This window comes from Falco naumanni, chromosome 8 (assembly GCF_017639655.2).
Source record: "Falco naumanni isolate bFalNau1 chromosome 8, bFalNau1.pat, whole genome shotgun sequence".
Lineage (NCBI taxonomy): Eukaryota > Metazoa > Chordata > Aves > Falconiformes > Falconidae > Falco > Falco naumanni.
In genome coordinates, this window is record NC_054061.1 from 33,934,139 (window position 1) to 33,949,601 (window position 15,463).

At 40.9% G+C, this 15,463-nt stretch overlaps 1 protein-coding gene across 2 annotated transcripts in view; it reads left to right on the forward strand.

Annotated features, from left to right (window-relative positions):
• Positions 1-15,463, forward strand: part of MYLK (myosin light chain kinase) — a 216,717-nt gene that overhangs the window by 103,298 nt on the left and 97,956 nt on the right. For both annotated transcript variants that reach the window (XM_040602878.1, XM_040602877.1), the window contains exons 9-11: positions 2,442-2,645; positions 3,755-3,889; positions 9,351-9,503. In XM_040602878.1, the coding sequence (XP_040458812.1) occupies positions 2,442-2,645; positions 3,755-3,889; positions 9,351-9,503 (492 nt within the window). The remainder of the gene's footprint in view (positions 1-2,441; positions 2,646-3,754; positions 3,890-9,350; positions 9,504-15,463) is intronic.

Sequence of the window (15,463 nt, forward strand, 5' to 3'; positions counted from 1 at the left end):
AGTTTGCTCTGCAGAATTTGACTGGATTTTAATCTCTCAGAAGAGTAATGGGAGCTGCATTTTGCAGAATCCAGGGAGTAGATTTTTTTAAATTAGAATTTCAGTAGAAAATAATTTTGAAGCGTTTTTCTGCTATTTTTTAAAATAACATTCACACTTCCAAGTGTTCCCATGAGTGAAAGAGAAATTGGTTTTTATGTCTCTGGAGGAAAAAAAAATCACAACAAAACCATGGTTATTTATTTCATTTCTTGATAGTTCTTGCATTGTGAGTAAAGAATACAATTTATCTCACAAGCCCACACAGTAAGGAGGGGAGAAAATATTCCAAAGATCCTGACATCTTTTGAATAGTTTATTTTTTAGGTATATGAGTACTAAGAACATGGATTACTTTTCATCAGAGCATCTCAATCACTTTGCAAAGTTTAACTAATTCATGATCCTGTTTGGTAGGGAAGTGTAGTCCCTACTGCACAGAAACCAAGGAGATCATTCAGTTCTTATTGAAATACATTTTCGTTTGGCTTTGCACCCAAAGCACAAACTCTTGTCTGCAAAGGCAAGGCATCTGTAGGGAATGTACAGTGGAATGTCCCTAATGCACTTTAATAAGTAATCTGAGAAACTTTCCCTAGAATGCTCTCTGCAAAGGGTGACCAAGGTTGCTTTCACAGGCTCTCTCTGCCTCCTGGTTGCAATGGACAATGGAAATGTTATTACACCCTGAAGGAGGCTTCTGATTGCCAGGCTGTCAGATCAGCAATGCTTCTGGGTCTGTACAGTTGCTACAAAGCATCCAGGTTCTTTGACACTTCAGGGCTTGTTTGGTTTTGATCCCCAGCTTTTGGAGGTTCTCCCACCTCCACTGTTCTGCACTAATTGTCTGTGGATTCCAATATGCTCCTTCTCTGCTGAACAGGAAATAGAATCTTTTCTGAATAATAACTTCTAGATTCTAGTGGAGAAAATTAACAGAAAAAGGACATTTCCTGCTTTCTGATGTATGCAACAGGCATTCAGTTTTCTGCCCCATTTGTGGGTGTAATAGTAACCTGCCCCCTTCCAAATTTTTTTTATGGATTTGTAGCTGGATTTTAGGGACTGCCTTCCCTCCCCCCAAAACCCAAGGAATTCCTTGTTTTCCTATTTATAGTCATTTATATCAGGTGAAATCCTGCTCCTAGCTTAGGGTTCCTCTTCTTGATAAGTCACTCCCCTATCCTTCTATTTTCTCCATTCAGAAGCCTTTCCTGCAGTATATCATATCTCTTTGTTGTGGATATTCCTGCCTTCTTTTACCGTCTGTAACTTCTTCCAGACATGAGCACTCTTGCTGTAGTGAAATGGGTAGAGCTGGGAAGGAACATCAGCAAGGTGGAAGCCTTGTTTGCTGTAATAAGTGAAGGATGGGATGGGAGACTTTTTGTGGCATTCTTTCCTAACCTCTCCGCTTTGCTCATCATAGCAACTGCCCTATGAAGTCCAGACCTCCTTCAGCATTACTAAGAGCCAAATCTGGTTCTCTAGAGCTCTGACACTGGCAAAGCAGGCAGTGAAGCCACAGCTGTTTTGCTTCTGCTCCCTGAAAGTTTACTGTCCTAGGAAGCTGCTTGCTTTGCCTACATCTGGACCCTAGTCTGGAAAAAAAAATACCCAGAATCACAGAATGCTTGAGGTTGTAAGGGACCTTTGGAGGTCATCTGGTTCAGCACTCCTGCTCATGCAGCATCACCTACAGCAGGTTGTTCAGAGCTATGTCAAGGTGGCTTTTGAATATCTCCAGGGAGGGAGGCTCCACAACCTCTCTGGGCAATCTGTGCCAGTAATTAGTAACCCTCACAGTGAAGAAGTATGTATGTTTAGAGAGAACCTCCTGTGTTTCAGTTTGTGCTCATTGCCTCTGGTCCTATCACTGGACAGCACTGGAAAGAGCCTGGCTCCATCTTCTTTACACCCTCTCTTCAGATATTTATATACATTGATGAGATCACCCTCAAGCCTTCTCTTCTCCCAGCTGAACAGTCCCGGAATAAACAACCTTAGCGGTAGGTACCGTGGATTGCAAAGGTCTGCTAGGTGCTCTGGGAAACCAGTCTAGCAGGGTAGGAAGGACTGGGGAGACATTTCTTCCTTCCTCCTCTAATATCTCATCACATCCATTTTGTCTGTATCTTTTAGAGAAACAATGTTCAGATAGAGGTGCTTGGGATTTTTCAAGTTACCAAATATTTTTATTTTAAAAGATAGACTGGCCAAGAGGTTTTGGAAGATCAGAAATATCAAACTGTCTTTTTGAAGATAGTTTTGTGTATTAATTACTCATTAAGGTTTATATAATTATGTGTGTGTAAATAATACCTATTTTATACTAAAGCAAATAATGGAATTACACTAAGGGAAATACCTGTTCATGAAAATTCAAATACCTCGTTGTCCAGTTTCAGGGAAACCAAAACCAGATGTGGAGTGGTTCAAAGAGGGTGAACCAATTAAAGCTGGAGAAGATGTCCGAATATTTGAAGAAGATGGGATTCATTGCCTATGGTTAAAGAAAGCCTGCTTGGGGCACAGTGGATCTTATAGCTGTGCAGCTTTCAACCCGAAAGGTCAGACTTCCACCAGCTGGTTGTTAACTGTCAGAAGTAAGTAAGCTCTTGTGAGCCCACTGAGCTGCACTTTGAAAACTGTGGCTGGGGTTTTCTAAGCTTTCAGAGGGTGGTGGCTACAAAATTTATATTACAACTTGTCAATGCAGGCTAATTCTGATTCCTAGCTCTGTGAATAAGGTGCTGTGGGATGGCTGGCAAGCCACATTTTGCATCAGATTCCATTGTGACCTTTTGTTTTTGTTGTTTGTATAGCTAAAGCCGTATCATTGAATGTTTTATACACAGGAGACCTGTTCTCCACTGAGGTTTTCTATTAATGCTTGTATTTAATGCAGGTTGCCAAAGATTTTATTGTTGTTACGTTTCGTTTCTTTGGAGTTGCTTAGCATTTCTATAGAACACAGCGTATCTGAAATGTTTTGCAAGCACAAACCAATCCTGTGCAGTAAAGCAAATAAGAAAAGGGAAAGGAATGAGAATTGTGTTCTGATAAATTCAAGTACATCTCCCAACGACAAATTATTTTGAGCTTGAAGGCACTGTCTTGCTAGTCTGGTTGAAAGATTTGTTGTCCTCTTAGCAAATCCTGTCCTCAATTCTAATCTTTTCACCTGGTTTTAGGCTTTTTCCTGGAGGTATGATCATGTTTATGCAACATTACTCTATTTGCTGTGCCTGAGGTTAAACCAGGATACCCAAGATCCTCTCTTTCTGTCTCATGAGAGACCTGTAAACTGCATCCTTAAGTCACTCTGTTTCACTGCCAGCCAGGGGAAATCTGGGACAGGGACTAGGAGACAGACAAGAAGAGAGAATGATTACCCTTCCTATTTGTGCTGAGCTCTCTGGTAACATGTTGTGTACACTTCTAGTGCCCGGCTGCAAATAGTGGATTCTGGCATAAAAAGCCACCACCTAAGATATAGCTTGAGGGCTGGCAATGCATGCCATGTAGTTTATAGGGGAACCATTCCTTTCTTCATACCAGTCCATCGCTCAAAATTATTTCTATTCCCCAGTAAAACATTTCACTATGGTTAGCTCAGCCATGTCTCCTAAGCATACCTAGAAAAAGTCAGTAATTGGTAAAGATAATTTTGTCAATTTGGGTTAAATGAACTGTTTTCATTTTGGTTTTGAAGGGCCTAAAGTCCAAGAGGTTGCTCCATGCTTTTCCAGTGTCTTGAAAGGATGCACTGTGAGTGAAGGGCAAGACTTCGTGCTGCAGTGCTGTGTAGCAGGCGTACCTGTGCCTCAGATCACCTGGCTCCTCAATGGTAAGGACCCCCCTGGTCTGCAATACATGTTTGCACACGTTTCCATCCGCAGACTCGAATGCCACCCGTAGCAAGGCTGTGAATACCGCACAAAGCACTCTGAATCACCGTCATACAACCCACTGGAATATTTGAAGAAAATCAGTGTAACACGCACGAAGGATGGTTGCTTTCTTGGGCATTTTTTCTCTTACTGCAGTTCTCCCGTATGTCCAGCAGGGGGCTCTGGTGACAAGCTTGTACGCAGCTGGTTTGGGGGGTTTTTTGTTACACTCGGCTTTTCACCACGCTGCAACAAAGGCTGTGTTGCTACTGTGTGCTGAACCTTGTGCTACCCCCGCTCCTTTGGCACTAGCCTCTGCTCTGAGAATAACGGGTTGCCATCATGATCTTGCAGGCATAATAAGTTCTAAGCAAAATAAGTGCAGTATATCACTCTTTACGGTAGGAAGGAAAACGATGACCAATTCCATCCTTTCATCAGCCAAACAGGTCATAATTGGTATTAGCAGCTATGTCCTGAAGATCTTAAAATCCAGCTTTTCTGCTTGCTTCGTTACTAGAAATATGTTCCTTGAGATTCTAATGCTTGCCCAAAGCTGACTAAAAAAAGAGGATAAGTAAAATATTTTTCTCTTTTATCAGACTGTATAATTAACCCTGCCCTAATTACACAACTGAACATGCACGTTTCCCTTACAGTCCTCTCTTAATATTTGGCCCAAACATCAGTGTTTTGCTTAGATTCCAAATTATTATAGAGATCCAGAGACTACATGCTTTGTCTAAGATCTCTTTCCATTTAGAGTCATATCTATTAAACACTAGACATTTATTCAGCTTAAATGTTGATCACCTCTACTACTCCTGAAGGGCAACTGATTTTTTTGCAGACTCTCCCAGGCTATCTGTGTGTATGTGTGTGTGACTTAAAGACAAAGAACAGCATACTTTGCCACAAAGATATTTCCTCCAGAATTGTTTTTAAAATTAATTGTTTGCATATGATCTCTGTTTCTCTTTAGCTGTTCAGAGTAAATGGGTTAATTGAAAAAGGTGGCAGGACAAACGAACCATGCCCTTGAGATTGGTATGTTCCCACAGCCCAGTCTGTTCCCCTTCCCAGTAGCTCCATGTCTAGAACGGAAAGGCTACTGCCTTATTTACTACATGAAACATGTGAGTAAAGGCTCCGACACTCTTCTGCTGGAAATAAGTTGTTTCTCTGTCTGAAGGCTACTCTGCAGTTCCTCCTTTGCAGATTTGATTAGAATCACTGTTTTGCTGTGTAAGAATTGTGTCTTGCAGCACAGGAGGAGCAACTCTGATGCATAGGGTGTAATTTCATCTTCATGTTCCAAGGGTACCCCCTGCTCATGAAGGTTTCCCTTAGTCATTGAATAATGTAGTTATGCACAGTTGTCTTCCACATACAGAGCATCTTCCTGTTTCAAATTACTTTGTGTTGCAGTTCATTGGACATAGACACAGCTTCTCCATTGACGTAACCATGTTCTGTTTTGCTAACCAGAAAACGGCTGTCTCCTGAAAAATACAACCTAGAGATCAATAAACAACATATTTCTGTAGGCCTCCAGTATGCATTGTGCCTCCATGCCTTTTTTCAGGATGTTTGTTCTGATTTGACCTTTCTTCTCACTAATCTCAAATGAGACTCCCCTTGTTCAGGTATAACCATGTTTATATTGCATCCAAGCATGTCATGGTTTAACCCCAGCCAGCTACTAAGCACCACACAGTCACTTGCCCCCCTCCCCTCCTGTGGGATGGGAGAGAGGATTGGAAGGGTGAAAGTGAGAAAACTCGTGGGTTGAGTTAAAAACAATTTCATAGGTAAAGCAAAAGCTGTGCACACAAGCAAATGAATGCCATTGGGAGGCGGGTGACCAGCCATCTCCAGTAAAGCAGGGCTCCATCATGCATAACGGTTACTTGGGAAGACAAACACCATCACTCCAAGTGTCCCTCCCTTCCTTCTTCTTCCCCCAGTTTCATATGCTGAGTCCGTACATCTTATGGTATGGACTATCCCTTTGGTCCATTGGGGTCGGCTGTCCTGGCTCTGTCCCCTCCCAGCTTCTTGTGCCCCCTCATCCTACTCGTTGTTGGGGTAGTGTGAAGAGCAGAAAAAGCCTTGAGTCTGTGCACTTTTTCAGAACTCCATAGAAAAAAAAATCACATGGGACAAGATGTGTGAAGTTCACAAGAAAATATCAAATGCAAATTGTCTTCTAAGCATGAGAATGATAGCAAACTAGAATTAATTTTTGAAAGAAATAGTAAGAAAAGTATGCATATTTCAGTGAAATAATGAATGTAAAGACCAAGCTTTCATATCATCAGAAACATGAACAGAAGGCTGCTTTGAGAAACAAACAAAAAATAGAAAAAAAGCAGAAGTCTCTCCTAGGCTGGCCAGCTCTTGATACTGAACCGCCTGTATGCTGTCCAGTCTGCCTTCCCACAATCTCCAAGGAATCCACACCACCTTAGAACTAAAAGGCTTGCAATAACTTCCTGTACAATGTTACATACAAGTACCATTTTAGATACTGAGCATTTTTACCCACTGTGACTAAACACAAATATAAAACATTTTCCAAGTCATTATATAGATTGACTTCTCTTTCAGGTCAACCAAGACAAAAAATATGTGATGTATGCTATGCATTGTCTGTAATTACTTCTTAACATCTGTGAGGATGTTGTCCTTCCATATTCATAGACACTGCACAGATAAATTCCACAGTTCAGTCAGGTAGTTCTTACTTGAGCTCTTACTCTTCCCTGTGGCTCTATCATCTTCAGTTTCTTTCTTAGATTTTATCCCTATTTTAATGATTTAAAGCATTTTTCCAACTTCTTCAAGATGGTTCTTTTGTCCTGTTGCTCTCACTCTGCCCCTTATTTTAAGTTTCTTTCTAAATTTGCACAGATTTACTGGTAAATTCCCTGAAAGTAAACTTCTTGTGTTTTAGTTCAGGTCTCACCAAAGCCTTACAAATAACTTCTCACATGTGCTCTCTGTGACAATACTTCAGTATCTAACTCCAATTTACTTTAGCTTCTTTAAATACTTTATTGGTAACTTCTTTTTAAATTGCAGGAATAAGGTCTATATGACTGTATTTTAAATATCTTCCTTTTCATGATGCTTTCCATGTGGTTTTTTTTCCCCAAGTTGAATTGAAGCTCTTCCTGCTGAATGTAAGAACAGGATGACCATGACTTTAGCATCACAATTCTTTGAGCAGCATTTGGTTTTAGGATAGCTGTCTGATCTCTCCAGAACACTTTTAATAAATGGGCCAGGGTAAACTTTCCTTTCTTCTGGCATAACATGCCAGAAGGAAGGTATTTTTTGTTATTGTTCCTGCTGCCAAGCTGTCATGGAAATTTGACTGTTCTGCCTCTGGAGAAGGGAACATTTCACTACTGGGAGAGTTGTTTTTATTAGATCAAAATATAAGTACAATGGACATAACTTAGAATCTTGTTGCTCATTATTCCTCAGGGCTGATATAGTTGTGTTTGTTTTCTGGGGTCTGATGAAAAGGTTGTTCTGTAAATTAATGCACTACTTTGTGAACAGCGCTAAAAAATGGTCACAGTTTTGTTGGGGCCTGGAGTGAAAAAGAGGATGGCCTGAAAAAAAGTTGATGACATGGTGAAGGAGAGCACATTTTCTTTTTCCACACAGAACACTTACCCTATTCATTTGCTTATTTACAACAGAAATAAAAAGGCATTGTTCTGTTTTTGATGATGCAGCTTTTATCTTGAGTATATTTCTGATATAGGTATCATCATAGCACCATTAAGCATCATTAATAGTTTCAATGTCAGAATCCCAGACAGGATCCCTGTTAGATTAGATATTCTACAGTCAGACCAGGAAGGCAGTCCAGTGTGCCATGTCCTCTTACAGAAAGCTTTGTCTGCTTGGGTTTTCAGCTGTACGTGTACATATTTGAATGTAATGTTATTCCCACATGCAAAAAATATGTGATTGCACCTAATAGTTACAACAGTCTATGTGTAACTGAGTGAAAGGGAGCTCAAAGGAACAAGTAATAAGAATATATGACCTGTGAAGATGGTGGAGAGAATTTATTCTAAAATTGGAGTCTTCTGGGCAGTTGATTAAATGTTCACCCATTTTTCATACAATAGAAAATTTGTTAACTTAACAAACAGATGACTTATAAGAAAAAAAAAGAAAAACAGGATCAACCACCACATTTTATAATACATGTAATTATTGGATCGTGCTGATTTTGGCACGTGTTTGTATTTCAGAGTTAAATTACATATGCAGATAGATGGTGCATAGATAATGACTGCCTTCTGATTTTGTTAGTGTTGAAAATCAGAGATGAGAGAAAAATCTGTCCCATCGTTTAATTTATCCTGTTCGTAGTGCAGAGCTGGTTCTTAGAAACCCCAGAGCCTTTGTCGTAATCTTTTAAAGTAATTTTGACAATGAAATCAATTTTGATCTTTCCTTTTGACCATGATTTCCCAAGTGACAGATATCTTCGATTTAGTTCTGCACAATTTCTCTGCATTTTCACCTTCTTCTCTCAGATGACCCCAATTTCCTTTTCCAGCATGATGTTTATGCACAGATATCAGGCCCTCTTAAGCATTGCATACACTGGGAAAGCAACCAATGATGAGTCAGTAGTGGAAACTATTTAATACTGGGAAAACAGAATGCAGCAGCATTTCAGAAAGTAAGGCTGAGATTGATGACAGTTCCTGAAACAATGGCAAGGCAACTTTAACCAGTCTACACTAACATTTAAGCATGTTCCAAACCAATTCAAGGAATCAGTTTCTTAAAATAATAGTTCTTCTTTAATATCATGTCACCATAGATCAGACTGTACCTCTGTTACCAGACTATGCATACTGTAGTATAGGTTGACTGCCTGTGTAAATCAGCCTCTTGGCTCCATCATAGATTTTGCTGTCTCTCTTGGAATGTCTTCCACTACAAAGTACTTGATGGAGGACTTCAAGTGCTTCTCCATGCCCAATAGGTTTTGCACATCTAGACAATAACACTAATATCTAGTTTTAGGCAAAGTACAAGATGGAGACAACGTCTGAAGCATACACAGAAGACATTTCTTTTCTTACCCACCTGAAAGAGAATCTACTCAAAATACAAAGATAAACCACTCTCACTGCTACTCAAGATAGCACCCAGTGAACCTAATGACAAGATTTGTCTGACAACCATATTCTGCTTGTGCTGGGGATGCTGCTGTTTGTAGTCACTAGAGAGCAGGGGCCATGCGCTAGAGAGCAAGATTTGGCTCTGCACTTTAATATACTGGCTGGTGTTAGGCATCCATATTTCACTGAAATCAGGAATTGCTTTTGAAACTTGTGGGCGATGTATTAAGGCAATTCTCTTCCTTTCTGTCTACAGACCAGCCAATTCAGTATGCCCATTCCACTTTTGAAGATGGAGTTGCAAAACTGACTGTCCAAGATGCCCTACCAGAAGATGATGGCATTTATACCTGTCTGGCTGAAAACAACACAGGACAGGCATCTTGCAGTGCTCAAGTCACAGTCAAAGGTGAATATCTCACCCTGCTGTAATGACTGCAAGGATATCAGCTGTAATCTTTTCTAAAAAACCTTGAATCCTTAACAGAGGTGGTTGTAAGTGGATTCTGTGTTTTTTCTAAGCTGTTGTCAGCTGGGTACCTTTTCTCTCCTTTACAGGTGGGTGCAACTTAAGTGCTTAAGGACTATGAAATGTAAGGTAATATGCATGTTTCAGGAAAAAGTAGTAATGCTGTGACCTTAGCAAGAAGGGCTTACTGTGGTACAGAGCAGAGAGGCTAAGTTTTGGAAGAGATGTACCAGTGTAGGAAAGGACTGTCGCTGCTGAAAGAAAAATAAGGTCAGTACCACCAGTATCACCCACCAGGCAGAGTGCATTGTGGTGAGTAGGCAGATGCTACCCCTTTCTTTTGAAAGGCAGAGCACAGAGACCAGTGCCAGGGACTGCAATTGTGATAGAGAATGCCAATATTCTTGTTTTGCTACCAGGATTTATTAGAGATAATTCTGAAGAGGTATATGTATCAGCTAATTAGGATCAGTATATCTCTAAATAAGCAGAATGTTGACAGTGAAAGTACCAGAAGAATGTTGCAGTAAGCAACTGAGGTGATCTGTTGTCTCTGAAATCTGAGAGCACCCTCTTTGCAAATATCACTAATTTGATACCCTCAGTGCTGATTTGAGACAGCTGATTTGTCCATGAAAGCCATAATTCTGCATCAGGATCCGAACAAACACAGTTTAAAAGACCAGAGATGACAGTGAAGACAAGAGATGATAGAATTCCATGGGTAAATTGAACAGTGAGGTCATATCAATCAGTATTATTGTCATTATTCTTAAAATTTCACCTGGAATCAGTTTATACAGGTGTTCCATTTTATGGAGATGAAAGTCCCTCTCCCTCAGACTCCCCCTCCCTCTATCAAGCCTGTATTTGGTATTTTTCATCTGCAAATTATTTTTTCCCGAAGTTATGATAGTTTGGCACTGCCTGTCCAACGGACTGTTGAGTGACAGTTGCCGAGGGGACTAGTCCATTTGTCTATGACCAAATAATACCTGCTCCAAATTCATACACACAGCTTGGTGGGAAATGTACCCTGATCCCTGAGATCGCATGATTTGTGTTTGTTTGCTAATGTTCTGTGGTGTTTGTCTACAGCACTTCAGTGATATGCATGCCCCTATTCTGTCTGCATGAATCTGCTTAAAACTCTAGACAAGCTTAAAATGAAAACAAAGTAATTCTGGTAAACCTATGAGTTAATTTCTTGATTACCAAATTGGAAATGCAGTCATTCCTTCCCTCCCTCCCCCTCCCAAAAAAAAAGGCATAAAGTAGGAAAACACTGATTTAAAATGAGCCTGAAATTAATCTGTCCTCAAAGCTGTCATTTATAATTTCTCTGAAACATTTTATCTGCATTAGCTAAGGGGCAATCAAGAGTGCTCCACCTCAAGGGAGCTGTCTTTGACATGGGACTTGCTGATTCTTCAGTGGGACAGAGAAGCCAAAAAGACAGCCCCTCTCTTACTAACTAACCATTTCTGAATTATTTTAGGGTTGACATACAATGTTAACGTGGGAACAATAGTGAGCTAGCCTTCCCCTAGGCTTGTGTGCTCTGCTGAGCTATTTCAGGCTGTTGAACGAGTTGGATTACTCCTGTACTTTAGCTAGTCTGGGGCTAGAATGCTACATTGCCACTATTAGGGGGAATTTGTTCCTCCCTTTTGCATCCCATTCTATTTTCTGGGAGTCATGGAGTGTGGGTGCAAGAAAAAGAGCAGAACTAAGGACACGCGTGACAGGCTGTAAAGCCATGTGTTCAATACTTTTTCAGCTTTAGCTGTCCCCTTCCCTTCCTCTCTAAAACTCATTATGTTCTTATTGCCATAAGGATTATAGTAACTTTCCTCAAGACTTAGATCAATGTGGATTTGCCTACTGAAAATAGTACCAAATTTAAAATCGCGATTTCCAAATCTCTTATCTGTTCATATATTTTTTCCATCAGATCCTCTAGCAAATGCTTACTGGCATTAGAGTTCTCTGAGACTCTGAACGCTGCTGCTGAGGCTTCTCTAAATGCTCAGCTTTTACAGACAGATTACAGCAGGAAATCACTGTACGTGCAGAAAGAGAAAAAACTTCAAAAATCCTCTCCTGACCAAACATTGATAAAACTGTTTCTGAATTGTAACCCATCTCTCTCCAGTTCCTTTTTATCTTCATGATTTCAGGTTTCATGCAGTTCTCAGTTTGTTCATTCATTGCTAGAGAAATATTTTCCTTTTGTATGTGAAAAGTAATTTGTATTTAATCTAAGAAGGAATTGATGTTCTTGGCATAGCATCAGTATCAGGCCAATGTCAGAATTCCTCTTTTCTTTAACTTGCTTCTGTGCTCCTTGGACACATCTCTTAAGTCTATCTGGGTCTAAATTTCACTTCATATTGCCATTTTTTACTTTGCTGTTCTAATGCAGCAAGGGTCTCATGGAGGGGCATATCTACTGTGGTCATTGGGGAAACTTTACCTGGAGTGAATCAGAATTATTTAGGTTGAAAAAGACCCTTAAGATCATCAAGTCCAACAGTTAACCCAGGGCTGCCAAGTCCACCACTAAACTGTGTCCCTAAGCACCACATCTGTGCTTTTTTTTAACACTTCCAGGAGCTGTGATTCCACTACATCCCTGGGCAGCCTTCCAATGCTTGACTGCCCTTTCAGGGAAGAAATTTTTTCTTAATCTCCAATCTAAACCTCCCCTGGCACAACTTAAGTCCATTTCCTCTTGTCCTATTGCCTTTTATTTGGGAAAAGAGACTGTCCCCCACCTTGCTACAACCTTCTTTCAGGGAGCTGTAGAGAGCAATAAGGTCCTCCCTCACACTCCTTTTGTCCAGGCTACACCATCCCAGTTCCCTCAGCTGCTCCTCATTAGACTTGTGCTGCAGACCCTTCCCCAGCTCCGTTGCCCATCTCTGGACACGCTCCAGCACTTCCATGTCCCTGCTGTAGCGAGGGGCCCAAAACTGAACCCAGGATTCGAGGTGGGGCCTCACCAGTGCCCAGTGCAGGGGGACAGTCACTGCCCTGGCCCTGCTGGCCACACTGTTTCAGATACAAGCCAGGATGCTGTTGGCCGCCTTGGCCACCTGGGCACACTGCTGGCTCACGTTCAGCCGGCTGTCGACCAGCACCCTCAGGTCCTTTCCTGCCAAGCAGCTTTCCAGCCACTCTGCCCCCAGCCCGTAGAGCTGCTTGGGGTGGTTCTGACCCATGTGCAGGACCCGGCACTGCACCTTGTTGAACCTCATACAGTTGGCCTTGGCCAAAGAATCGTCTGTCTTAACAGTAAAACTCAGTTTTATTTTCAAAAGCAAAAAGTTCCACCATCTAAATTAAATCAATCTCACAGATAACTCAGAAAAGTCCCATACTGGCAGCACGGATAATCAGTGACAAACTTTGAAAGGAAAAAAAAAACCCCAACTACTACATAATCCTCACGTCTGAATTCTAACACAAGATAATACTTAAACCTGCTAGTAGGTTACAGGTGTTATCTGGCCACATATTATGTTTTCTGATGATCTTTTGTGCATTCTTTGCCCTTTACAAGGTCTGTTGCTTTGTTTTTGTCAAAGAAAATTTCCTTTTGTGCAGTTATTGTAGGAAACAACATTTTAAAGTCCCTTTGCCCTATAAAGGACTACTGCTCCAAGTCCTGTTAAACACAAGGTGAGGGGAGGATGCTTTCAGCATGCTTTGTGCTGGGCCTTGGATAACTAGCTAAGTTTTTTGTGGCATAGCATTCCTTCTAAGTCATCAGTCTCAGGTTCATTTATGGTTGTCTTTTGCTTCGTTATTATTAAGCAGGATGAATTCTGCCTAGCACTGAGCAACCTCAGTCCTCCCTTGGTTTTGTGTGTAAAAACACTGAAGGTTTTTCTGAAGCTGTTTGTAGGAGGCTTTTGGCACTGTGTTGGAAAAGTCCCACGCTTCATATGGATGGGGCATAAGAAATGCAATGGTCTTTAAAAATTCAAACTTCTCAGTCTTCTGCATATTTAAGACAAGAAAATAACATCTCCAGATCATTTAAGTGATCTGAAGGCTGAGTAAATTGGAATAGATCCATTAGGTAGTCTGTGGAGAAAGTAAGTTAATCAAGGTGAAGCTAATTTTGGCCTTGTAAAAGGCTAAGTAGACTAAATTGAATCCTGACAGCTGTCTTCCCTGTGACAGTGTTTTTTTACAGCTGAAATACAGGTAGAGATGAACTACAGACAACAAGCAGCACTTCTTTAAAGAATGAGCCTAACAAATGTTTTCACCATGAGAACTTTTTCTAACCAAATTTTCCAGTGAGTGGGGTGCATTGGATAAAATGCTAGATTAATTAGTCTAATACAAGAAAACCTGAGGGATGAAAAAGACGGTCCAGGTTACCCAAACATTCAATGATAAACATTCCTGAAATGAAATGTTTGCTGCTCTGCAAATACTAGAATCTTTTTCTTTTGAACTTATGCATCATTTTCTATACGTAGGAAAATCAGGAAGGCTTTGGGGCCAATGTAGAATTTTTTAAAAAAGTTTTTAAGTAATATGTGCATGATTGAGTTGTTTCTGTAATTATATATGCAAGCTAGGCATTCTTGGGTAGGTGTTCCCATTTAATATTACAGTTTTCATATTGTTTTGTGATACGAAAATAAGTATACAAGCCATTTTTTAAATACACCGGACATCCCATTTACAAGAACACAAACAACAAACAGCTCCTTAACAGGGCTATGCAGGGTACACTCAGGTCACCTGAAATATGCAGTGATTATATACTGATGGTCATTGTAGATACTGAAGTGGAATATTAATATTAATCAGGTTTTTATCAGTGTGGCTGAACATTTTAATGAGATTTTTATGAATAGGAAACTGAGGTGAGAAATTAATTGACTCTGGATGTACCTATATAGCGCGCCAGTGTTAGTGTCTTGCAGTGGCTGTGACAATCAGAGTACGTAGGCAAGACAACTAGTGGTAATAACTAGTATAGCTGGAAGGTAAGGCCGGCTCCTAGGCCTAGTAACAGTTCTTCACGTCTGCCTCATACCTAAGATTGGCCTTTGGATACACGGTTGTCTCTGTCAGCTAATTGCTGAGAAGGTGTTATAGGTCAGATCCACCTGTAGAAAAGATGTGTCAAAGGGATATTTAACCACCTGACATTCATGCTAATACCCGGGTGTACTACACAAGATTACAGGCTGGAAGGAGAACAGGAGTAAGGATGGACCATATGGTGGACTCAATCTATTGTGCCAAACCAAATTAATACTGTGTGTAGGAAGGTTTTGTTCTTTTGCAAACAGACTCTGCATGTGAGAAAGGCAGTTAAATGATTTTTTCAGCTTTCTCTAGGTATGGTATCAAGCTGGAGTGCTTGTTACATGAGGGCGGACTCCCAAGAGAATGTCTTTCTCTCTTACAGTTCTGTAGTAGATGACAAACAAAATATCTGACCCATTTCAGGCTCCTTGAGAGTTCTCCAGCCTCCTCCCACTAGGCAGCAGTGTCACTGACTGACATCAGGGAGGGCATGAAGTGTGTAGATAGTGGCAGCAGCAGCATAGGCTTTCAGCCAGGGTACTTTTGTGGGCTCTGATGCTCTGCAGCCACCCCACACCACTTCTGCACACTGCTTTTTTGAATAGAGGCTTAATACTGCCTCCCTTGGTGAGCAAACACTACTCAGCAAATAATGCTGCTCCTGCTCATTGGCTCTTGAGCTCATTTCTCCCTCCTTGCCCACAGTGCAATTTCCTGACTTCATATCTGATCCCCCTTCCCCCCTACCACATTCTGTTCACACTTTCTTTTTTTTTTTTTTTTCAGTGCAGCCTCCCCAGCATAAGTGTCTATGTTGGGAAGTCTGTAGCCCTTACAATCCG